The sequence below is a fragment of the Diplotaxodon limnothrissa genome, linkage group LG2 (assembly GCF_057381915.1).
Source record: "Diplotaxodon limnothrissa isolate DT_005_m linkage group LG2, D_limnothrissa_male_GT1.1, whole genome shotgun sequence".
NCBI lineage: Eukaryota > Metazoa > Chordata > Actinopteri > Cichliformes > Cichlidae > Diplotaxodon > Diplotaxodon limnothrissa.
The window spans coordinates 22268122-22295678 of NC_140597.1; the positions used below are offsets into that span (position 1 = coordinate 22268122).

Below are 27557 nucleotides of genomic sequence, written 5' to 3' on the forward strand. Positions count from 1 at the left end.
TCTTCCTGACAAAACACTGCACTTTCGGGCTCTACGCCTGCAGTACAGCTGTGGTTTTCCATTGTTTTTCTATCAACAGCGTAATGTTGTAAAATGAATGTTTCTTTCTAAAAATGGCAACTCTGTAAAGTGATAATATATGTTATGTCCAAAGCCCAGCATACTTTTAATGATGATCTCCTTCCTCTCTTTTCTCTCTTTCAGCTCTCCAGACCACACAACCTCCCAAGGTCCTTTTCCCCCCAGACAGACAAGACACAGTGATAGAAGTCACACCTGGTGAGGAACAGCAATTCCTCTCTATTTCTTTATCCTTGGTTTCGGGTGATGATCCTCTAGGTCCTTATTTTTAGAATGGCATCTCCATTCTGGGTGCAAAGTGCTCATCACTTTGGTGTCTCTTCGTGGAATGGCGTGCTCCATCAGGGCGTTTCCACGAACACTTTGGTTTCAGCCTGTGGCAGCGCATGTGATCCGTTTCACTTTACTGTGGCCTTTCAGGCATGCGTGAACTTTAGCGATGGAAGTCTACTTGAATGTGTTAACGGTTCTGCATCTTGATGATGAAAGATGCAGCTAAGCGTACAAACAGCTATTTGATCGATTCTGCAGATCTGTCATTTACATTTAGCAGTCATTGTCTTTTTTTAACTACTGCAAATAAAATATTTAGGGTCGCCTCACAGGAGTTAAGTTAGTGGAGATTATTAGCTGTGTCCCAAAACCTAGGCCGCATCCTTCTGAGGACCCAGCCTTCGCGGTCTACGTGGGCCGAAGCCTTCAGATTTGCGTCACTGCTGTCTCAGTGGACTTTAATAAACTCGGTGTAAATTCTCGATGTCTCACACTTCTGTTTAATCAGTTTTTTGTTTGACGTTTATTCAGCTGTGTGAAAAAAACGGAGGAACCCACCCGATGGATTAATAAAGTTTTATTGAATCTAATCTAATAATTTTAATCTCAGCCAAACTGATTTACTCACAAACAAATAAAATACGGAAAAAAGCCAAACAATAAGATTTTTAGGTTATCTAACTGATTAACCTGACTAGTGAAAGACCGCGGGGATCTGAAAACATTTTGTGGCGAGAGTCCGGTGTTCTCGCCGGCTCTGGTGACTCTGGTGGGTAACAGACGTCTCCGAAAACGTTGGAGCACTTTTGTAAATATGTGGTGTCTTGATAAACCGAGCAGATATTTGAAGTTTACACAGCTACATTCTCGCCTGAAAATATGTTAAAAGTTTTATTTTGTGACCCAGAAAGAATATTAAAACTTAGTAGCTGCCACCATTGTTGGTCCATTTATCGTTGGGGTTTTCTCTGTATTATTATGGGGTCTTCACCTTACAATACAAAGTGCTTTCTGGTGACTGTTGTTGTGATTTGGCATTTGGATATGATTGGCAGTACTGTGATGGGATCCTGCCCAAAACCACATCCATGACCTTGACTTCTACTCTTTCTTCCTGTACATGTATGTGAAGGGAACACTACTTCAGCATTTGAATTTCTCCATTGTCGTAAATGGCCTGTATTTATATAGCGCTTTACTAGTCCCTAAGGACCCCAAAGCGCTTTACATATCCAGTCATCCACCCATTCACACACTGGTGATGGCAGCTACATTGTAGCCACAGCCACCCTGGGGCGCACTGACAGAGGCGAGGCTGCCGGACACTGGCGCCACCGGGCCCTCTGACCACCACCAGTAGGCAACGGGTGAAGTGTCTTCCCCAAGGACACAACGACCGAGACTGTCCAAGCCGGGGCTCGAATCGGCAACCTTCCGATTACAAGGCGAACTCCCAACTCTTGAGCCACGATCGCCCCGTGGCTCAAGACTTAAAGACATAAAGACTCAAGACATAAATCATGACTTGAGAAATTTCCCATATACATTTCAGTCAGTGTGTTTTTATATGAGCAAACTTCTTCTAAGTTTAGCCTGGTTTGTGAATCAGACTGAAGCCAATTGGCCAAAAATAATCACATCAGCTGGTATAGCTCCTTGGGGCTTTGTAAAAGGATACTTTACTGAACCCTGAAGGGTCATTGGCTCCTTCGGTTAGAAAGCTAGAGGTCAGCTTTGACCACTGAACAGGAGGCAGAGATTTAGAGTCTCGTGTGAGATAATGCAGAGACGGTGGCTCGCTGAGCCTGTCACCGTGCACTTTATCCATTGCAGTCCCGTCGCGTCTGTGTTCTTTTATTTCCCCCAGTCAACGACTAACAATGACTTATGTGCAGATATGTTCTCAAACCAATTTACTCTGCGCTTAAATATTTGCAGCACCCACACGGCACTCGCCGCAGAGCTGTCTTATCTACTGATGCGACCTGGCAGAGAGTCAAAACCGTGACATTTAAAAAATTCCCGTCCTTTCACTTCGACTCATCTTCAGTAGATGATTTTCAGATGAGAGTAAAAGTTTGTTTGGATTGGTAATTTATATCAGCCTCAAAAAAATGACATTTAAGTGCCGTCGCCGTAGCAATATAACGAAAGCAACAGGAAACGTGACGTCTAACAGGAAGGTGAAGAAAAAATCTATAAGCTGCTCATGAAAAACCAAGACAGGTGAGGTGAAGAATCTATGAGAGAAACATGAAAAATTCAGCGCTGAAAGGATCTCATTAAGATTTGCTTGTGTACCAATCAGTGTGCGCTGTGCTCTGAGGATGGCCCAGTTGGCTGCCTTTGTTCCCAGCTGCACGTGTGTTGTGTGTGTTTAAGTGTATAAACCCATCATGCATGCGTGTGTGTGTGTGTCTGCCCTGCTGTTTGGCGGTCTTTCTGACAATGTTAGCACTGTAGGCAGAAATGTGTTTGGATGTGTGCACAAGTCTGCGCATTTGTGTGTTTCCATTAACTCCAGATTGATGTAGTAACAAATAGGCCCTAAGGCCTCTGTACACTGATTGCAGCAGGGACACCTTTTAATGGGCACTGCATTCTCACCCCTACCAAACACAAACACACACACACACACACGGCCACAGTGTGACCCTGTGGTACATTTTTAATTATCATCTTGTTTTAACCTGGGGGAGATTTACATCAGCAACCACAGTTATGTTCTTCATTTTCCTCCACCCCCCTCTCTCCTCCACTCATCTGCTCCACTCTTCTTCTTTATATTTACACTTTCACTCATTTTTTTCTCTTCTTTCCACCCTTTTATTCTTTCTGTCTCATTTCATCTTCGGTACCTTCACTTTCTATTTCCTTTAATATCGCCACCGCTTTTGTCATTATTCCATAATGCCTTGGGTTATACATGTGATTTCCTGTTACTATGCCGACATGGTCTAGAGGCAACAAACAGACAAAAATAACTATTAAACATAAATTTGTGATATTTGTGTTAAAAGAAATCAAAAGTAAAATCAGAAAAGCTAACAGTGTTTGAGGAGTTCTACACACGTCCCGGATATCCTGGAAATTCATCCTTACTCTGAATGTGCAGCTTTGTAATAAATGTTAAGTACTACTGCTAAGGATGAGCAACTTAAATATGTGAAAGAGATGAGAATAAATGAGTTATTGGAAGACTTGCTGTGTTTTTATCTAATCAATAGTAATACTTTGGATGGAGTCCAAAGAATAAAATATGTTTTCTGCCTCTTTAAACACATTCAGAGTTTCCATCTCTTAATACATTTTTGTTGCCAATTAAACTCTTTGATTGTTTCCAAACTGTCACAGTCAGAAATATATTCAAATTGGAAGTCAAAAACAAACATTTCCAAAACTGGGCATGTTTAACTGAGTATTCAGGAAACGATCAGTTCCCATTATTTTTCCCAGCATAACAGAGAAATGGAAGTGACAACGCAGCCTGACAAACGGAGCATAAAGATTGAGAACCAATGTGAGTATAAGATCAGTGTTGCTGAAATTATGAAACACCGCGATATGACTCGCAGTTTAATTTAACACTGTAAAATGTGCTTTCTGCTCATCGCAGGCTCAACAAATTAAGGTTCATCATTTAATTCAATAATCATTGTTCTCAGATCGATATTTAAACCCGGTGAAGCTCAGCTAATTGTTGGACTGTCACACGCCTCTGACGTCTGTCCATCCATCTTTCTCAGACATCCACCCTAACGGCCTCCAACTCTGATTTCTGTTTCCATCTATCTGTCAACTCCTCACAGCAAAGTGTTGCTATTATGATGACCAAGCTGGATCTATGATCCAAACACAACCTGCCAGCTCATTTCAAATCTATCGCATGTGACTCATTCAGTGCAGAGGGTGCCGCTGTAACGCTGTCGTGCTTCATGTCTTTGGCATCAGTTTGGGATTAGTTGTTGTTGGGATACTTTGGAACCATTTCATTGATTTAAGGCTGTTATTTATTGCCTGATTTGCATTGAATGGGCAGAGGAAGAACTAAAGAGTTCAAAATCTCTCTGCGGGCTGGTGACTGGGACGTCATTTTGAAAGTAGTCGCAGTTCTAGAACTTTTCCTGAGTAACAGCCCCATCTGAGATTTTTAACATGCACTCATTCACGCGACCACTAGAGGTCTACTACACAATCAAACTCAGCCATTCATAAAATTCAGAGCAAGCTTTTTAAGGCATCTAAATGCTTCACTTCTTTTTCAGTTTTCTCCTTTATTGAGATTCTTTTAAGTGATTCTCTGTTTTATGGATGTTTTTCTTGTTTTTGGCTGCTGTGAGACATAAATAACATAATAGCAAAATAATATCTAAATAAAGTACATCTGACCTTATATTTAGATTTTATAACACAACGAAATTAATTTGCTTCCAAACTTTTTGTTTTAAGACAGAAATATTGCTAACATCCAGATTATAAAACAACCAAAGTTGGCTTAAAGTTGGTCCGTCTCCCCTTCATAGCTGTGCTGCTGCTGCTTTTAAATCCCCACTTTGTGTTAGACTCACCCAACCTTCATGTCAGGGATCGTCACCGATGATGAGAGTCGGGTCTCCAGCTGTGACCCAGAGACCAAAAAGCAGTGTTTAGTAGTAACGTGTCCAAGCCCGAAGGTGGCCGATCTGACCGGCAGCGTTTTTTGTGTTTTTTACTGACACTCTCTGTGTTTTGTTCCATAAATTATCCTTCAACCAGTCCTCAGCTGCTGATGTTCATTTCCCAATGACACGCCAAGCACTCTGGGAAATTAAATAGCCTTCATGGAAATCACCTAAGCACACACAGGCACACAACCTGTGCTTTTTAGAATTATGCAGATGAATTATCCACGTGGACGTCAGGTGCACATTCGCCAAATTTATTCTTGATTTTGATAAACATTTGAAGTCGTTGCACAGATTGATGTTTTCATTTCAGTTTCATTAGCTGCTGCCTGAGTTTAGACACCACACAAACAAGTCACGCTCTCTGATACTTTCACACATAGAGCAGTATTAGATGCTGCTGTGAGGTTTGCTGTGAAAGGCAGGGGAAGATAAGGAGGTAAGCTTTCTTCTCTTTACTGCCCTCCCCCCCTCCCCCCTTTTCTTCTCTTTCTCCGTCTGTCTCTGTCTTTTTCGTATTTATCTCTCTACGTCTGTCTCCCTCTGTGCCGTGTCTGCCTCTATCTCACCTTCCTTCCATCTGTATATCTTCCCTCCATCACACTCTCTATATCTCTGTCCTTTTGTCTTTCTCTTTAAGGCTCATTCAGCCTTTTATTTTTTCTTCAAATGCTTTAAAACTGTGAGGCGCTATATCAATATTCCCCTTCAACCTGTCACAGACAGATAATGTGAGGTAAGAGCGGGAAAGAAATGAAAGAAAAGTAAAGCAAAAATTGGCAAGAGAAGAAAAAAAAAGTTTAAAAAGGCAGCCGAGATATAAAAAAGGAAAGAAAATGAGGACGCGATAGAAACAATGGAACAACAACGGAGGAGATGGGAAGTGATAAAATAAGAAGTGCAGTATGTAGATAGAATCAAAGGGAAGAAGTGAGGAGCAAACAATGATGAAAAGGAAATAAGGAAAGGAGAAATGTAACTCTATGAATGTTCAAAAGACTCTCGTGTTTCCATTACAGAAGAAGAAGAAGAAGCCGATCACAGTAAGATCAGTGGGAGTCAAGTTTATTTGTGCAGTGCAGTTTACTTAAATATAATCAGTGTGCTTCAGGTTGAACTGCATTAAAATTAAAACAATTATGTAAGCTAATCGATTAGACCTGTTGATTAGGTATTTGCTTGACTGACCTTCTCAAAGTGTCCTTGCCGTGTTCTGACTTTTTCATATGGATGCTGAGAAAAAGATAAAAGTGTCTTTGCAGGCAGTTCAAAGGGAGGACACAACTGTACAATAACAACAAGGCTGAGAGGCAGGGTCCAAAAAGAAGGTGTTACAGCTGTGGAAGAGTAACGGAAGGAAATTTGTAGACTGAGTTGAACTAAAGTCCAAAACACACACACACACACACACACATACTAAAGAAGTCCTTTAAACACAGAAAAACAGGAACAACAGGAGGCTGCTAGAGTAAACTCAAAATGCAGACATGCGACAATATAGAGTCCAAAGATTTTTGGACGGAGATGCAGTTTTTGTATTTCTTCTGCATCACAGTGGATTTGAAATGAAACAATTAAGATGTGATTAAAGTGCAAAGTTTCAGCTTCAATTCAAAGGTTATGACAAAAAAATATGAACAATAAATGTTACATTACAGACAGCTTTACACACAGTCCCAATTTTAATTAAACAATTCTAAGAATTGCTTTTAATTCTGTATAGACTAGAGATACCGATATCATAAATTTGGATATCTGCCGATACCGATATGAATCCGATATAGTGTTTTTTAATCAACAAAACTGTTTTTTAAATATCTTGCCGCATTTTGTATAAGTTCATACTCAAGTTTAAAACAACAACTACACTAAAGCTATTCTGTTATACCTGTATGCAAAAAAAATTATTTCATAGTTCAGCAATACTGATCAATCTAATAAACTTAAACCTACACCATCCTCCCTATTCTGGTATTTTAAAGAGTACTTAGCATAAATATTAAGCAACCTAACTAATAGGGTTCCAACTCCCAGCAACAACAAAAATAAATAAATAAAAAATAGGGAACCACCCCTCACGCTCCACCTCATGATGCTTAATCGACGTAATCAACCTTAATTTGATGCAGTGTGAAAAAAATGCACAGAAATCAATTATTTTTCAAGAAATATTAAATAGATTCAACATCTTTCTTCAACAGAATTGCAGACTGCACAGATGGTACCTTCCCAAAGGAAAAAGTACTATAGCTTACTAGGGTATATATATTAGACTTAATAGTCACTATATACAGTAATTGACTTCTATTCATTTTACATCAAATTAAAACTTTGGGTGTCAGATAATTATTTATTTAAAAGCTAGACATTTTAAATGAGAATAAGAAAGAAAAGTATGTCTTTGTGCCCCCTTTTCCCTGTTAATGCCCTATCGGCCCCCCTGGCTAAACTTTGCTAGATCCGCCCCTGCACAGTTACCAGCGTCAGCTATGTAGAAAAAGATCCTGGTGTAGAAAGTAATATTAAATACATTCTAACAACAGCTGATCAAGCTTAAACGTGCTTCTGTTGTTCAGTCGCTGGTTTCCTCTTTCTGGTGCAAAGTGGGCCAAAAGCAAACTAGAGACACGGACTCGCGACAGAAAAGCCGATCAGCTGATCGTTAAGCAGTTTCATGATTGAAGTAGCAGCAAGAAGAGGCAGTCGCTTGTTAAGCTTAACGCAGGAATGCTTTACAAACATTCAGAGATGGACTTACACACTTGCTTTACTTCTCTCGGGATAACTTTGTCGGAGATGAAATGCCGGGTTGCTAGCGAAGCTCCAAATGCTATCCAGACCACCACAGGTCCCGCATGCCACAGCCGCTCTATCACGTGATGCACACTGCTCCGACGTGCTAACGTTCTGAGGTGAGTTACGGCGTGTTGCAAGTTTTGTGAGGTGCTTTCGTGATATTTAATGGATCGGATTACATTTTTTATTTTTCTCCGATATCCGATCCAGTAATTTAGGTCAGTATCGGACCGATACCGATACGTAATATCGGATCGGTCCATCTCTAGTATAGACATGACAAAATAGTGAGAGCACGAGGACACAATCAGTAAATTATAGTGAGGGACAGAACGCAGACAAGGTGAGAGGGAGCAGGAACAAAAGCAGGCAGGAAATACAGTGGAAACCCGGCTTACGAAGTCCCCATTTAACCAAAATTTCAAGTTACGAAGGCACTTAACGGCAATATTTCTGCCCGTGGTACGGCAAAATGCCCACGTAAATAGATAAAATAGAAAATTTAAAAAAATTAAATTCCATAATGTTATATACATGTACACGTACGTATGTATGTATGCATACACATGCTTTCTTCAACCTCTGCCACATCCTCCTCCACCAAGAACTTCATCTTCAGCCAGCATCGCCTCACTCAAAAGACGATGGAAAAAGGTGCTTCGACTTACGAAAATTTTGACTTACAAAAGACCCTCTGGAACGAATTAATTGCGTAAGTCGGGGTTCCACTGTAAAACCAGAGTAAAAGAGGACAACAAGAGAAGCTCATGCAGAGAGGAAGATGCTGACGGCCAATATGGGAGAAGGTAATAATACATTAAAAAACACACTCAAACTGAATACTGTGGCCTAGTTAGTTGAAGGAATTCAGGCTCTACATGTGGACAAATCCAGAACTTGTCAGACTTGTGGCCTGTACTCCAAAGCAGGATTTGGCAGATAATTTAGGGGTAACTGGGTTTTCAGTATCACAGAGGCAGTGCTTAAGGAGGAGTTATACAAAACCACTGATAACCACACAATTCTTCAGAAACGAGCCTCACCATTTCCAAAAGACTCTGCGGACCTCTCTGCATGTAAGAAAGTTTAAAGTTTTTAGAGACTATCAAGTTTTCATTATTCCCTTACAAGCATCAATAGGAAATACAGTTACTCTGAAGCAAACAAGCCTTAATATGGAGATCTTGTAAAACAGAGAACCTCATACTTAATGGAATCATAAAAATTTCCAGGTAGGCTAAATATACTTGGCAGTTTGAATTCTGTTTTCATATTTGTTTGTTATTTGCTCACGCACCATTTAACTGCGATGCTGATTGAGGCTGATTACACACAGTTGGCATTTTTTAGTGGCTTTCTCTCCTGGCATCAATTACACTTTCCTACAAAGCACTTTTCCACTTTGATAAACAGTACACACACACATATATATGTATCTTTTTAATCCTTTTCCACACACTCGCACGCTTTAGCTATAGCAAGTGCTTGTGCACTGCATTGTGTTTTTAATCTCTCTGTATTATTTCGCAGAGGTGGGACCAAGTCATTGTTTTGCAAGTCTCAAGTAAGTCTCAAGTCTTTATCCTCAAGTCTCAAGTCAAGTCTCAAGTAATGTCAGGCAAGTCAGAGTCGAGTCTCAAGTCACTGGTGTAAAAGTCCGAGTCAAGTCACAAGTCTGAAACTTTGAATTTCAAGTCCTTTCGAGTCTTTAAAAAAAAAAAAACGAAAAAATAATGTTGCAGTTATGCTAAATGTAAATATTAGACCATGTAATTTTAAATCTGTGTTTTTCTCAACACATGACAAAATAGTGAACTTAGAAAATATACACAAATTGTGAAATTGCACCTCTTTAAAATGCAGCTCAATTAAACCTAGCTCCAAGAATAATTTTCACCGACAGTTCTGAGATAAGCTGCATGTTATTCTTGGATGCGGTTGTAGGACCGGCTTTAAAATCGCATGACAAAAATATCATACACATTAAAAAAAACTGTATCACCAACGTAGCCTGGACAACATTTGCTAGTTAGATGAAGTCAGCTATCTCATCGTAGCATATTTATATGCATATTTATAATCATACGGTTCTTGGAGTGAGTGCATACACTCATGAAGTTTAGTAACTTCCGGTCACTGCAACAAGCCCAGGTACAGTTTACCGACAGATGGGTACAGGACCTTGAAATGCACCGTGTAGAACGAAAAACCATCGTACGTATCATAAGTTTACCAGTCTCACAAATTGTCGTCATAAATACACATTCGTTAACCGTTTATTAATAGGACCTTTGAGCTCAACGGTAATTAATTAGTAGTGGAAATAATTTCTGGTACCCATCACAGAAATGTAGCAGTGACAACAATATTGTATGCTGTAATCGTACTGGGCAATTAGTGATACAAAAAACCAGTTTTATCCTGTGAATAAAAGTATATGTTTTTGTCAATGTACCATAATAACAGAAGCGAAACGTAATATTGTGTCAGGACAATTCACTATTTATGCACAATAAACAAAGGAGCATAGCGCGACAATTTCTGTTCAGCGCCAGACTTGCTTGTAACCTATATCACCAATTATGTTATGAAAATGACGTATTAAGTACTAAAAAACACTGACCTTCGTGTAAATGCTTGGAGCAGACTAACCTGTGAGCTGGAGTGTTCTGGGACGTTATATTTGATCTTTGAATGGCTGCAATCCAGGGGCCTGTTCTTCGTACCGCGCTAAGTGAGTTAGCTGGATGAGATTGTTGACGATTTCGCGTGATCCTGGATCGTTCGGTTCCCCGAAGCCCATCCGGGACTTGCTGTCATAGCAACAGAGCCGTAAGCGTAAACCTGCTGGGGAGCAGGTTTACTTTATGTAAACAGGATTAGATCGCGGCCACGCAGGTATGTCCGCGTCATTCATACGAAAGCAACAGCGATATTCCACCACTGTTTCACCATAAATAAATAACATCAATGTAACTAAAGATAATGCAGCACTTGATCCTTTTATTGATTTCACACAGATACATACAGGTCATTCCCTAAAAAAGGGAAATGTACTATTAACATTCTATTACATGTATGTGATTATTACAGATGTAATTCATATTTCAGAGTAGTAATTGTAAATTACTTCGTGTAATCAAGATGAGAGACCACGGCTATAAAAGCGAAGGTGGATTTGGGAAGCCTGTCGCAGTCATATCCTGTCCGTTTACGCGAGCAACCCATTGCGGAAGGTGCAAGATTGATAAGGAGAGTCCTCAGAATTCAGCGTATATTGCGGGACAGACAGGATCCTTTAGCTCAGCGCGACAGTGTGCTCATAGAGAGATATCGATTTTCCCGTGAGGGTATTATTCACTTAACCAACTTGTTGACGAGGGGGTGCAGGACCACCACCTGTCTTTTTTTTTGCTCTGCCCTTTTCTTGGTTGCTGTTATGAACAAACAAACAGAGTATTCCAGGGTCTCTTTCCAAGAGACGACAAGCAATATAAGTGATAAATATTACCATTCTGTAGAATATTCTTATATTTCACTTTTACTTGTTCCCATGTTCTAGTGGGTCCTGTTGTGGCGCTAATGTGAAAGGGGATATAATATAACATATTATAATATAATATAATGTAATATAATATTGGATAATATGGTGTGATATGATAAATCTACCCTACCGCCTACTGGTGTTGGCCAGAGGGGCCGATGGCGCAATATGGCAGCCTGGCTTCTGTCAGTCTGCCCCAGGGCAGCTGTGGCTACAACCGTAGCTGCCTCCACCAGTGTGTGAATGTGAGAGTGAATGAATAGTGGCATTGTAAAGCGCTTTGGGTGCCTTGAAAAGCGCTATATAAATCCACTCCATTATTATTGTTATTATTGAATTACTTACGAGTTTGATTTGTCAGCAACTTTCTGCCAGCCCTCTCTCCTTGCTTTTGCAGCCTTTGCAGTGTTCCCTTGCGTTTTAATTAAACTCTGAAACTCCTGAAATCCCTCACTCAAGAGTTCTTGCTCTGCCCTGTTGGGCCACCCAGTGATCTCACATTACTTCATCCAGCTATACTAATCGTCAACAACAGGTGTGTTCGGGGAACCGGAATAGCGAGCTCAGAGTTAGCGCGATGATTTGGTCTTGGATGTTTCATTTGATCTTGGATGTAGTAAGCGACGTACGAAGCACAGGGCCCAGGCCATCCGTCGTGTCTTTGTTACTTCGGAAACATGGCTTGAACAATTTCTCTTCAACGACGTAATCCGATAACAACCGATCTCTTTACCCGTCGGCTTCCCGTGGCTGTCATGCGACTGGCTATTGCAGTTAATAATACAACAGCTTCTTGACATTTTTGTGTTTCTTTTTATCGCTGTATAACTGATTTTAATTGAAAGCCTGCGTGCGCTAGTACCGCTTGCCACGAGTTCCCAGAATCCTTTGCGGTTCTACCCGTGAATGACGTCACATTTTCAATCTCTATATAATATGCATGTTAAATTTTATATTTGGGGTAAAATATCAAGTCTTTTCAAGTAAACCGGTTCAAGTCCAATTCAAGTCCCAAGTCATTGGTGTAAAAGTCCAAGTCAAGTCACAAGTCTTAGAACATTTTTTCAAGTCAAGTCTAAAGTCATAAAATTAATGACTCGAGTCTGACTCGAGTCCAAGTCATGTGACTCGAGTCCACACCTCTGTTATTTCGACCTCTTTTTTTGGTAATATCAGTTAACCCCTCCTGTTTCTGATTGGTCACCACTCTTGTCATGTGAAAGCCTCATAGCTAATTTGGAGAACCCTGGCTCGACTGAGGGAGCTGCGCTGCTCTTGCCTGATTGCCAACGTTCTTGTAAGCAATGCCAGAGCATCAAAAGGATTTCCTGGATATGTTGAACTCGCTTGATAATCAGTGTTTGGGTTGTTACACATTACCCATTACTTTTCTTAAAGTAATGCACTGCATTGCTTTTCTTAAAGTAATGCAGTGCATTACTTAATTACTCACCAGAGAAAGTAATTCAGGACACTACTCATTGTATTACTTTCTCATTACTCCAACAAATGACCTGAAACACACTGTCTCATAATTACCAGTTAACAACAGAAACCTACAGGCTACAGTCCCACACACCAACACAAATCCCAATCCTAATCAGGACAAATGTGATCTCTTACTGTTTAGGTGTGAAAACAAAGCCGAGGACACGAAGCAAAAATGAAAACCAGCTCTAAGAGTCTTCAAAGCCATCGTCACAGCGATTCTACTTTAGAAACATGAACAGATAGAAACAAAGGGTGCAAGCCTGACTGCTCATCACTCACTTCAGGCTCTGACTGTTGGACTGGGGTCAGCATACAGTCGGCTTTAGCATCACTCTGGGTTTTTTGCTAGCTTTGTGTTAGCATGCTGTCTGTGCAGATGCTTCCAAAGAGCCAAAGTTCTGTAAGCAGTATAATGTGGAGTAATGTTTTTATTCTGTACTGTAGTGTACTTGTATTGTTTTTTTAATGAAAATATCTCCACTACTGCTCGCCGCTCCACCATTGTCCTCCTCTGGCAGCTAAACAGCTAATGTTAGTGCTAGCAAGCAGGAGGAAAAAAGGACGTTTGATTGATTTTTTCCCCCCTCTCTATCACACGTAGGAGACACGGTACATCGCATTACATAAGCTAGTACAAGGTGTTTAGCCTTTCCATCAGCATCATAATGTTCACACGGACAGTTCTCTCCCTCGATCTAAACGGGCTTTTGACAGACAGGAGAGCGAAAATAGAGTGAAAATCAAAGTTGTGAGGGTGGAGTAAGAGCATCAAAGGGATTGAGAAAATAATTGCAGTTGAAAGGATGATCAATATGCGATGGACGTGCAATAAAGAATGGGTTTTGTTCTTTCTTTTACTCCTGCTTTCATTTGTCATCGGGGGGCTCATGAATATGGTAATCTGCTTTTGTTTGCTACCTTGATAGAGAAGGAGGGACTTGCAGAGAGAGAAAGAGAGATAGAAAACAAAGAGGGTGAGAAATGTCTGCAGTGGAGCTGAGATGGTGAAAACACCTGTATCCATCTGTTTTTACAGGAAAAAAATAACGGCAAGAAAAGAAAGAAGTGGGCTCCAAGGTCACAGGTGTATGTCGCTGGGAGAGAGGATAGTTAGGAAGAAAAGTGAACCATTTGTAGCCCAAGGTCAAATAGTGGTTAAGCCTGTCTATGTGTGTGTGTAAGGCTTACTGTGTTGGGCGTACGAGGCAAATTACTGCATTTGAACAGAATACGATAAAAAAGCATTAAATCATCTTCCATGTCATGTTTCAAAAATGAATGAAAGACTCAGGTTTCAACCTGCAAGCCTGCAGTATTATAATTATATGATGCAGGAAATGAGGCCATTACTGGGTAATAATTAGATGTTTTTCAGTGCAATGACAATGAAAATACAGCATTAGATACTGTATATAAGAGGTAAGAAATTTACATTGAAACCACATATCATTCACAGGTTTTTTCACCAGTCGATGCCGGCTATGCTCAGAATGTTTCATCACAGTTTGACAATAGATTTCTTTCTTTCTTTTTTATTTGGACAGTATAAGAATCAGTTATCACACAATAATGCCACATTATTAGCTTTTAAAGTGGTTGTAGAAGTCATTCTAGGAAACAGTTAACTTTTAATCATTCATCCAGGCAGTAAGGAAAACTGTACACCTTCAAAGTAAAGGTTATGCTTTACCACTGCAAACAATCAAAAGGCTCACTTCATACTTTGGAGGTGAATTGTCTAACTTTTCCAGATTGCATGTCACTGTATGCACACACATGTATGCACATCTTCTGTACAAACTATGGTTGACCATGGAAACATGCAAACCTCTTTGCGATCAAGGCGATTACAAGTGTTTTGGTGTAACATTGTATATCTCTTTTCGATTAATTTCATGCAGTGCCTACAAGCAACCTCTTTTCCCTAACACCTGTGGTTGTCAGATACTGACCAGTCTCTAGGCTTATGTGGTCGGGGCCTTAAATAGTCATTTGAACACCTGTTAATACTAGGATTGTATTTAATGCAACTTTAGAGTACGATTTGGACGTTAAAAGCAGGCTGTATTTTGCACATATGAGGGAGGAGTGTTTTTGAACTGGTGACATTTGTATAATTATTAATTAGTCTAGATTACACTGGGTGCTAAAGTAGTTCTCCAAATCTGCAAATCATCAGATGTTGTACTTCCATAATTTTGAAGCTGGGGTGAGTACTATGTGTGTTTGATGTAGCATCAACATACAGCTGAGAAGTGGATCATGCCGGAGATGTTTAAAAATATTTCTAAGGACAGAAAGGTAAATCACATTGCTGTGAAGTCACATGTCTTCCCTAATGGGGAGAGCCTCCAACTTTAAAGAACCACCTGTCAAGCTTCAGGGACGAGGATTTGAAACCCAAACGACATCATCGGAATCTTCCTTTTTTCCTCTTGGTTGGCACACTGACTTGAGTCAGTTGATGTGACTTCAAAGCTGCATTTTAGAAAGCAAATACCTTAAAGCCTCAGACCCCGAAGCTGTAGCTCAGCATTTAAGTGTGTTCCTTGATCTCCGGTGTGAGACAGACTCTGATTGATTGAAAATCAAGTGCACTGGTTATTTAACATCATTACACAGAAAGGCAACAGTGTGGCATTAACCTCGATTAATTATTGCATAATTTGATGCCTGGAGGCTGTAAATATTTATTATTCACAACAACATTCATTCTTTCAAGTTAGTTTGTCTGTTTAGTGAATTACATAAATATCACTTCATGCCTTTAGCAGGCAAATAACTTTACAAGGAGGTAAGATTATATAGAAAAACATATGTACAGCATGAATTTGGTAGGTTATTTTTTTTTCTTCTGTTATTTAAGCCAGATGTGTCAGAAAAATCCGAAAAGATTTGGCTTTTGTTAAAAAGTCATATTTTACATGTCTTTGGTTTTATGATTTCAAAAACCTACCACTGAAACTCAAACCTCAGTGAGTTAGTTTTTGGAGTCAAGACAAACAACCTGGTAATAATACACGTAGTCCAGTAGTTTGTCCATCAAATGGACTAAAAGTTGTCAATAAAATCAATGCAAAAACAAGCATGCAGGCATACAAGTGAGGATTTGGAGGGACACAGTTTTCCTTGTAAGTTTGCCTCTGTGCAGCATCACAGTGAACTTTAAATAAAACAATCTTGATGTGATTGAAGCACAGCTTTAATTTGATAAAGTTGACACTTCAATTATGTCTTGATTCTTTGTACACAACCACAATGGATTGTAAATCAGAGGATGTTTTATTTTTTTAACTTATGTCGTTGCCCAAGGGCAGCAGGTGGTGCAGTGGTTAGAAATGTCTCCTCACAGCAATTGGTCCTGCGTCCTGCTCGTGTCTTCGTGGATTCTCTCTGGGTACAGTCCAAAGACATGGGGGTTAGGTTAACTGGTGATTCTAAATTGGCTGTAGGTGTGAATGGTTTTCTGTCTCTACACTGTAAAATATAACTTGTTGTTTCAACTTAAAAATATCAGGTAAAGGGCTGCCTTAAAATTTTAAGTTAAGTCAAGAAATAAAGTTTGTTCTTGTAACACAACCAAATGTTATGTTGAAAAATCACATGTTGTCTAAACTTTCATCTTAGTTTAGTTGACTGAAATTTGTTAGTCAGTTCAACTCCTTTAATTGTCATTTTTACTTGGGGAAACCCTTTCAGCTAAATTAAAATAATCTATTGTTTATTAAACTCTTGTCCTAGTTCAGTTGACTTGGGTTTTTTAGTTAATTCAAATACTTTAGTAGGTCTTTTAACTTAGGAATCTATTTTAGCTTAACTAACATAATCTGTTAGCTAAATTGATTTAAGTTTATTAATTAACTGAGCTCCTTACGGTAGCTGAGTGAACTAAATCAGTTTCATTTTAATTATCAGAGTTGATTGACTGGATGTAAAGAAAAATGTGTATTGAACATCTTAAGTTTTTTTTAAGCTTTCTAACACCCATTTCAGCAAAACTACCTGTTAGGTTTATCTTAGATCTCAGGTTTAAATATCTACATTCCTTTAAATAAATTTTCTGTTGTTTACAGAAAAAAAAATAAAAACTCACAGATTCCATTAAAGTGTATCTGATCATTTCAGGCAGAAGGTTTGTTTTAAGAACATGACAAGACAATTACTCATGAGCACCCAACATTCACCATTTATTGTGCCATCTTAGTCATCTGAGAAACAGAAAAATCAGGCTCACAATCCATCAAAACTCAAAAGTTGCTCCCTGTGAAACAATAAATTTGAACTTGGTCTTGAGCCCAGTTTGGGTGAAGATTAAATTCTGACCAATACTCTAGGAGCAGTAGTGATTCTTGTGAAGTAACTACATAAAGTCTGCATTAATGTAATGTATCAACGGGAGACTTGCTATTTTAGAAAAGTTATTCTTTACATTTGCAAAATTTTAAAACTTCACTGTGCTCAGTCACACCTGTTAGCATAAAACTTGAAATATTAAAATAGTACAAAACCTTTGATAAGTGACAGTAAAGATCAGTTTATAACAACTAAGACATCAAACTCTTGTATTTGTCTTTGTTTACAATTGCAACAAATTCCACAGAACCAATATCTCTGAAAATGAGTGCATGCTTCTGAAACATTTGATAATATGAATATTTCAGAAACATTAGTTTGAGTCTGCTAAATTGCAAAACAAAGGAAAAACTACTGACTTGCATGAGATAAACATCTGCAGAGTCCACCATTATATTGTTGTTCACATAAGTTTCTTAAACCATGAACAAATGAGTAATTGTCTAATCTGGAATGTAAAGTGTAGTCATTTAGTGACATACAAAAGTGAGAATGAGAACTTGCAAGAATAAAAAAAAACAAACAGTAAAATAAAAACTGTCCTTAACACTAAGGCAATTGTATGCTGTGAGCATACTATTACAGTTCTGCTTGGCGTTCTGCAAGAGTCTGTTTCTTAGACCATGCACTAGTGAGATGCACTGCCTTCCACCAATGTTCATTAGGACGTTCTGAATGACTTCAAAGATGCCCTTAACTTCCTTTGGATAGTCTATGCTGAGGGCAAAAAGAAGGCCCATCAGCATGGAAATGGCACTTGAGACATCCCTCAGATTAGACAGGATTACTGCCGCCTCAAGGACAACCAACACATCGATGATGTCTTCTTCTTTCACCATCACAATGCCAACTGGCATGAGCCCCCGCATCCTCAGGACCTTCTATCACTGTGCCATTGAGAGCATCCTCACTGGATGCATCACCACCTGGTATGGCAACAGCACCGCCTACAACTGCAAAGCTCTCCAGCGAGTAGTGCGGTGCTCTGAACGGATAATTGGAGGTGAGCTTCCCTCCCTCCAAGACATCTACAGGAAGCGGTGCCTGAGGAAAGCGGGGAGGATCATCAAGGACTCCAGTCACCCCAGCCATAAACTGTTCAGACTGCTTCCATCAGGAAGGAGGTTCTGCAGCATCCGGTCCCGTACCAGCAGACTGAGAGACAGCTTTTTCCATCAGGCCATCAGACTGCTGAACACGTCATAGACACCTCAGCTTCACTACTGGAACTTCAACATTATGCACTCCACACTGTATATAAATGCCACTTGTTTTGCACATATTCAACTCTGTATATTTTATATATTTTATTATTATTATTATTATTTTATTTTATTTTTTTACTATTTAATTTGTAAAAATGTGTATACACACACACACACACACACACACACACACACACACACACACACACACACACACACGTAGGAAAATATTTAGTATACACATCCAGAAATGCATACACTATTATATATTGTACATATATTTATTAGTTTCAGGTTGGCCATTCTTGTATTTTGCTCGTTTGTGTTGTTGTGTTTGCACATCTCTGTTGCTTGTGGGGCTCGCACACAAGAATTTCACTCGCATGTGCTGTGCCAGTGTGCCTGCACATGTGATGTGACAATAAAAAGTGATTTGATTTGATTTGATTTGATTTGAACTTTCATCCCCTTAGAAAACGTGTCTTCAATACCTGTCAGCTATAAAAGGGTTCAAAGACAAAATAAAATAAAATTACACAATTACACAATATCCCTCGTGCTTAAGAATTCATGTCTTTCCAAAGAAGAGCCATACTGATACCTTGGATGATGGTGATTGGCTTTGAGTAACACTTATTAGTTGTTAAAGTTTTTTCAGAATGAGATATGCACCCCCCAAATCCATTTCTTGCTTTAAACAAAGACCATGTTCATAAATAACTGAGCATGTCTTCAATTGCAGAATTCAAACAAATTTTTCAATTTAAATGGTAAATGGCCTGTATTTGTATAGCGCTTTATTAGTACCCTAAGGACTCCAAAGCACTTTACACATTCAGTCATTCACACACATGGGTGGATGACTGAATCGTGGCTCAAGAGTTGACAGTTCGTCTTATAATCGGAAGGTTGCCGGTTTGAGCCTCGGCTCCGACAGTTTCAGTCATTGTGTCCTTGGGAAAGACACTTCACCTGTTGCCTACTGGTGGTGGTCAGAGGGCCCGGTGGTGCCAGTGTCTGGCAACCTCGCCTCTGTCAGTGCGCCCCAGGTTGACTGTGGTTACAATGTAGCTGCCATCATCAGTGTGTGTAAATTTAAATCTACTTATGCCAAATATTGGCTGTGCTCTGAACCAAATCTGGCTGAGAATACATGAAATGTGCAAACTGCAGCTACACTACAGGATCAGATTGTGGCTCGATCGACAATGCTTCTTTAATCAGTTTATTGATTAAAGTTTATTCCCCCCCCCCCCCCCCCCCCCTATATTAACAGCATAAAAAAAGAGCATATAGACATGGCTGAACAGGTTGCATAATTGGCATTGAATATCAACATCCACCTTTACCCAGCTGCCCAATGACTCTGGGCCAGTAACCTTTAATTGCTTACCCAGTCTACACAGTCTCTTTTCCAGGGTCCAGGACATTTCACCAAAGTATTGCCCCCCACAGCTGTAGCAGCCACTGCAGGCCCTTAAATATCCTAATATCTCTGCCATTACAATATACAATGTGAGAAATCAAACGTAAAGCTGAAGTGAACAGTACAGCAGCGAAATGTCAAAGACCCTGGTGAAGACATGAATAAACACAAGACACTAATAATATCAATGCTAGCTTGCCAGTTAGTTTCTCTGAAACCTAGACCAAATCCAGTGTCAAAGATTTTGTAATAATACATTTGGTGAGGAAAAAGTACACATGTTATCATGTGGTATCTATTGTTTCATATATGCCACATGTTTCATTTAAAATCCACTGTGGTGCTGTCATTATTAAATTTACTAAAAGAAACAATGCTAACCTTCACAGTCTTGAAAGTGTGTGAGGGATCTTCCTTTAGAAAATGAGGTCCTCTGTCCTCTTCCTTTGTGTAGGAATCTGGTCAAAGAAGTCAAAAAGAAAACAAAAACACTTTTTAAACAGTGTTTATGAAGCTCCAAATTCACAGCTTTTTGATACATAATTCCATCAATAAATGATTATCATTGGAGATTTTGAATCAGGCTTATCAGGACATTCAAGTAGAATATGATATCCAACCTACCACCAATATACACAGTAAAAGTTACCACACTAAATGTCCAGTTGTGAAATATGATGACAGACTTTACTTATCAGCTTTCTTTCAATGAGTTCATCAGTTGAACTGGATAACCTAAAACTTAAACAAAGGATTAGATTTCGCAGTTGAACACTTACATCATCACCGAAGCATTTTATGAGGCTGGTTAGCCTTCCTATGCCGCTCTTAATTTTGTACAGCTCCACGAACCTTTCCATAATGGTCAAGAACAGCAAAAAGAAACCCTTTCAGGTCAACAGATGTAAGACGGGCAAATTCTGCTTCAACCTGAGCAACAGAAGAAGAGGGGTGGAGAGTAAAGGGCAGAATAAAAAAGATTCTTTGAGACCCAAATGTAAGCAAACCGTCATCTGAGGCCCATTAGAGAAAACACAAACACACAAAAGCAAACAAACAAAAAGATGCACTTTACCTGAAAGGAAAGGAAGTTCAGAGAACAATAAGCTCTGTCTTGAAATCTTTTAAAGTAGAATGATTGTGTGATGTAAAACTTTAGTAAACGTGCGATTAAAAGAACACTGAGTAAAAGGACAAGTAACAATTTCCTTATTCCTCAGATGTTTAGCTTGATGAGCAATACTGTTTTAGTCCAACTGCCTCATTAAAGTTACACAACAGGCTTTTTACATTAAAGCCAGCAAGTCCATTATATACTCCCTTTTTATATCTGAAATACTGTGCACATTCTGTGTATATGTAGTGGACGGCAATTTACCCAAAAGAGTGCAAAGTTTGCAAGTCCACCTCATTTAAATGACAAAGTCAGATGTGATCATCTAGACCTGTGAAAATAAATTAATGACAGCAGGTATGGATGTTATTACAACCACAAGAACCTAAACGGTCTGCTCCATTGCTTTTGTTAATGAATCATTTGTTGGTAGCACGTCTGAATATTTAGTTTATGCCACCTGCATGCGATCATCAATAGTGCAATATTACTTCTTAAGAAGTACCCTGACACTACAATCTTTATATCATTTGTTCTTTTTTTTTTTTTTTTTTTTTTTTTTTTTTTTTTTTTTTTTTTTTTTTATTACGTGATGGCAGAGCTTCAGTTCATCCTTTGTCATTTTTTTTTTTTTTTTTTTTTTTTTAATAAATAGGACAGGGGGAATGAATGAGAGAGAGAGGGGGAGAGAAAGAAAGAAAACCAAAGGGGAGAAGAGACGGTGAGAAGGGGGGGGAAGAGAGACAAAAAAAAAAAAAAAAAAAAAAAAAAACTCCTGGGTCACCTGTATGGAGAAAAAACAAACAAACAAACAAACAAACAGAGGAGACAGCAAACAACAAAGAGCAACATAATAATAGAGAAAACAAAGCACCATCACAATAAACTAGCTAGTCATAGATATCAGTATTTACTAAGTAATAAACGATATTGTGCAGCACGCAAGATAGACAGCGCACAGTGTGCTTTGAGGCAGCAGCCAAGAAAGCTTTAGTCCGCGTCTGTGAATACCCATGTGTGCATACCTGTGTGGATCAGCATGCTTGCATTCCAAAGGTTTCTCCATGTAATGATCTGCTAGGGAGTGTGGGGGGGCCACAGCCCCGTCCTCCAGGGTGTGAAGCGGGTATGGAGGAGATCAAAACTCCAGACATCCAGAGGCCCCCAGAACACAAGAGACCATGGAAGACCAACAGAGGGGCAGCCGCGCCACTGTTCCAGTAAGAGCTGAGGAGAGTCCCAGATGAGGGCTCACTCAGCAGCCGCGGAGCAGAAGCCAGGGGGGGTTGCAGTGACGCGCCCGTGAGCTCCGCCGGCCCCCAGCTGCGCCTGAGTGACCGAGCCCCAGGCCGAGAGGCCGGGGGCACCCCACCTCCAAAGGGGCCCGAGCGAGCCCCAGGCCCCAGGCCCCGACAAGCGGCCGCCAAGGAGTGAGCCGGTGTGTACCCGGACGCCCACCCCCAGACACAAAGAACCACCAACACACCGACACCTGAGGGAGTCCGCCACCGGCAGGGGAAGTGGTGGTGGGTGGAGATAGGCCTCCAAACCTTGGAGGGCCTGAGGTGTCCCCAGAGAGGTGGCGTCTGATACCCAACCTGACATATAGACACAGACATACAGGCACACACAGACACAAACATCCATTCCCACCCTCATGCTCTCATATGCACTCACTCCACACTCAACCAACGTGGAGACAGACATAAAGAGACGCTGTACACACAATCACACTCCCCACTCCTTGTCAAGTATATCATTTGTTCTACAGAGCTATTAAGTTACAATATAATCTGTGGTGTTTCCAATATGACAAAATGCACAAATTGTAACTTACCATTTGACTCCACTGACAAAAATAAATCCCCAGCATCAAGTTTGGCTTCACAGACCTAAAATAAGTAAAATAAAAATGTAAGTTATAATTATATTGTTTTCGCCATTTATTCATGTTTGCTAATTTTCTGATATATTAACAATGTTAGTTTTGTTACAATACAGGGAATGCAGTTCAATTAAAAGGTAAATTATGCAAAAAAAAAAACCCAAAAAACTTCTGCAGTATACCATGCCAAAAATCAGTGTCTCTTATGCCAATTATTTTATCACTATAGCTCTTTTAGAATGGAAACTCACACAATCTAGTCATACTGATCACAAGAGTTCAAAAATAAGTTAAAATAGTGAGCTGTTGTTAAGCATAAAGCATTTCAGGGTAACAAATAACTGCACAATATAATTAAAGCAAAAACTGGAGGACTATCTGATAAAATCTAATATAATGCTGGTTTGTAGACCATATTTTGTCTCAATCCTCAGTGCACTCTTGCAGCTTAGCATGCAGCAGTTAATAACAACTTAAGTGATTACATAGGGGTAAACAGATGACAACAAGCATGCCAAAAAGTTCTTTTTGAACCCAGTCAGTTATTGGAAATATTGCCAAAATGAACTTCCACCAAAATACAACAGCCTGTGAACTTGAAAGAAATTTACAAGTACAGAGACAATATGAAATAAGCTTTATTAATTAGCTGAGTTAGCTTGCTAATATCGCAACAGTGATTGAGTGCACAACCTTTAAAGCTAGCGGCACAATACTTGTGATTTGGTCAGTGCCACATTAAACCCATAAAAAAAAGGCCATATGTCAGTTTATTAGGTCAAGTTTGGTCCTGACACACAAGCTGGACCTTGTCGGCTAAAGTTACATTAGCTAAAGCAAACATTTCGGTAAAAGAGAAAACCCACGTCATGCCATAAATTCAAAACATGTTCCAACTTTTGTAGCTATCTTTCCTTATAGTTATAACCAATGTTACGCACCTTGAAAGCATATTCCAAAGAAGACGATTAGAAAACGTCCAAGTAAAGTGAGCATGTCGTTAACCGCCAATTCCCCTCGATAGCAGTCACGTGGGACAGTTTTGAATCCTGCTGTGCTCAACTTACCTACATTGTCAAGTTCACATAAGTTGCTGATTTAGCTGGACATGAGTTTTCAAGTTAGCTTTTTTTGGTGTAATTGGGACATTTTTAACTTGTAATTCTATGTTATAACAACAACTTCAGTCATCTATCATCAAACTGATATAGAATAATATGTTGAAATAACAAACATCTAGAATTACATTTTACAGTGTACGTGTTAATCTGGTGACAGTTTGACGACCTGCCCGGGACGTATCCTGCCTCCCACCCTGTGACAGCTGAGATAAATTCCTGCAACTCTAAAGTGGATACGTTGAAGAGAACGGATGAATGGATGGCAGTATCCAAATACTGATGGGCCTAAGTTTATGGAGATACAGATTCCCTCTGTCATAGTTAGATTTGTAGAGAGTGTGTACCTTTTTCTAGTGAGTCCAGATTTTCACCAGTGTTAATTTTGTTTCTTGAAGTCTGACTTTTTGTCACACAGACATATTTTTACCATAACCACACAGTGTTATACTTTATCCATCATCCAATGCATGCTGATCTGCTGAATAATGTGTATAATGGTTGTGTACAGAGTTTCTTACAGCCAATAAGATGAAGTTTTCTAGTTAAATGGACTATTTTTGCCTTTCTGGTTTCACCAGGCAGTGACCTTCAGCCCTCACTGAGAAAGATGGTGCTAGGTGGCTACATATGAGAATTAACGCACACATAGGTCTGAGATTAACCTTCCATTTCAGTAAAGGGTGGGCCATCCACTCTGGGTTAGGGCTACGTTGCTTCCCCAAGTGGAAGAGTTTAAGTATCTGGAGGTATTGCTCCTGAGTGAGGGAGGAAAGCAGTGAGAGCTTGACAGATTGATTGGTGCGTCTGTAGAGATGTAGAAATTGTACTGGGATGTTGTGGGGAGGAGAGACTTGGGCATGGAGCTGAAAATATTGATTTATTGGTCAGTGTTCCTACTTTCATTTATGGTAAGCTGTGTGTAGTGACTGAAAGAGTAGTATCATCAATACAAGAGGCAGAAATGAGCATCCCCTAAAGGTGTCTGAGGTTAGCCTTAACGGATTAGGTACAAGTCTAAGCCACCTTTGCTACACTGCTGGGTACAATATGAGTTTTCATTCCGTAACAAAAGCCCACCCTTATCTTATTAGCTGGGTGGGTTAAGTCAAGGTTCGGGAGGAGCAGTTGTCCTCGGAGTGCCTTCTACTTCGGGTGATTCAAACATGTTTAACTGGGATGGATGGATTAATGCAACACAGTTTACAGTAAGCTAATTAAAGTGCCTTAAATTATAACTCAATAGTTAAGAAGCTGCTGTCTTTAAAAAAAAAAGAGAGAGAGAGAGAGATCCTGGCTGTTGTTGTACAGTCTTTTCTGTGTTTCCATCACTGTCCGTTTAATTCTGCTGCAGTATTCCCACTCCTCCTCTGTCTTCTTCAAACCCCCACTCTCTCAGCGGGATAAGGATCCTGTGGAGTCAGAATTGGATTTTTATTAAGAACAAATCCCCTTTGAAAATCCACATAAAGTACACCACTGAGTGTGTGTGCATGATATGTGTGAATGAAACTGAAAGGATTAATGACTGGAGTGAGACTGGATTTCCACCATGCAGTGTCTGCAGTAACTACAGTGTCTGTTGCTTTACAATATCAGAGGTGTGCTGACACATAATATGGTTTCATGAACTTAAGATGTTTCTTTTTTTAAACTTAAAGCAACCAATGTATCAAATTGTGGTTCATATCTGTCATTGTTCAAAATGTTACCACATTTAATGGTAACAAACCATACAGAATCTGGGTAAAAGGTTATTTCTATTTGCTAGCCAATTTGAAAAACGTTACCAATAAACTTCTATCTGTATCTGATCTGTCCACCCATAATGAACTTACCATTATATAGCTGGTACTGGTTGTCAGATGCTGTGAAGTAAACAGCTACAATTTGGACGTTTAGCAGTGATGGTTATATTTCTTTTGGTAATGGTTCTTTTTGGCATCAATCAACAATCAATCAGTACAACTGACCTCCTTCTATTGGTCTAATTTGATAGAAAATAATAATTATATCCATCCATCCATCTTCTTACGCTTATCCTGGGCCGGGTCGCAGGGGCAGCAGCCTAAGCAGAGGCCCAGACCTCCCTCTTCCCATAACCTCCTCCAGCTTGTCCGAGGGAACACCAAGGCGTTCCCAGGCCAGCCGAGAGACATAATCTCTCCAGCGTGTCCTGGGTCCGCCCCGGGGCCTCCTCCCTCTGGGGCATGCCTGGAACACCTCACCCGGGAGGCGCCCAGGAGGCATCCTTGTCAGATACCCGAACCACCTCAACTGGCTCCTTTCGATGTGGAGGAGCAGCGGCTCTGCTCTGAGCCCCTCCTGGATGGCTGAACTTCTCACCCTATCTCTGAGGGAGAGGCCAGCCACCCTTCGGAGGAATCCCATTTCCGACACTTGTATCCGCGATCTCGTTCTTTCGGTCACTGCCCACAGCTCGTAACCATAGTTGAGGGTAGCGACGTGGATTGACCGGTAAATTGAGAGCTTCTCTTTTACATTCACCTCTCTCTTCACAATGACGGACCGGTACAGTGTCGGCATCACTACAGCTGCAGCACCAATCCGTCTGTCTATCTCCCACTCCCTTCTCCCATCACTCGTGAACAAGACCCCGAGATACTTAAACTATAACCCAAATGTTTCAGGGGTGACATCTCGTCTACATAGTTTCAGTCCACTCAACATCAAAGATAGTCTTTGAGATTACATGTTAATGTTCTATGTCATATATGTTGTTCTATCCACCGGACACCCAAGCTCTTTTCTTAGGATGCAGCAGGTCTATGATGAGCAGAAGAATCAAATCTAAGGACCAGCACCTATACTCTCTGTACTTACCATTTCTACCACAGACTTTTAAGCTGTTGATTTACTGAGCTGAACATTTGATGGTTATTTTACTCAAAGATAGTAATGGATCTTTAAAACTGCAACATATAGGTATTAAAATAACAAATTCCACCAGTGCACTTTATGTTGCCTAACAGAATAATTGATGCATGTTACCATTACATATTCCTCTACAAATTTATTGTGTTTACAGACGTAGCCTGACGGCCATAAACTAAACTAAAGTGCTCTGCAGACCTGAAATGTGCTTCAGGCTTTCTGTGGGTCTCTTCTGGATTACAGTTTTTAGACTGTAGACTCCAAAGCTGATATTTCTTTGCAATGTTTATTCAGCTGTAGAGAAAACAATTGCAAGTCAGTCAGTCCAATGAATGTATAAACAAAGCTTTAAACATATCGTGTGGTGTATTTGTTACTTATTTGCATTATCTTCAACTTCCCCTTGAGAGTTTCTCAAATATATTGACTTTCATTGGTTCTGGGTGAATTCTTACCCCATAGGTCCTGATCATGAAAGACCATTCATTCAAACAATTGTTTGTTAATTTAGGAAAAAGCACTTGTTTACAACATGAGTTTTCATTCCCTAACAAAAGCCCGCACTTATCTAATTAAATTTGGTTTGTTGTTATTCTTACTGGGGGGGGGAAAGATGTGTTCCCTATAGCTAATTTTACAACAGGGAAAGAAATCATTGTATGCTAGACACAGAGAGTAGAACGAAAGATGACAGCAGTGCTTGTTTTACATG

The 27557-nt window shown here is 39.9% G+C and overlaps 1 protein-coding gene and 1 pseudogene across 2 annotated transcripts in view; one reads left to right on the forward strand and one right to left on the reverse strand.

The window, feature by feature from the left end:
• The window catches only part of il1rapl2 (interleukin 1 receptor accessory protein-like 2), a 443889-nt gene that overhangs the window by 341803 nt on the left and 74529 nt on the right, over positions 1-27557 (forward strand). For both annotated transcript variants that reach the window (XM_085361123.1, XM_085361114.1), the window contains exon 6: positions 205-279. In XM_085361123.1, coding sequence (XP_085217249.1) covers positions 205-279 — 75 coding nt within the window. The remainder of the gene's footprint in view (positions 1-204; positions 280-27557) is intronic.
• LOC146638391 (uncharacterized) lies at positions 17050-26497 on the reverse strand (annotated as a pseudogene).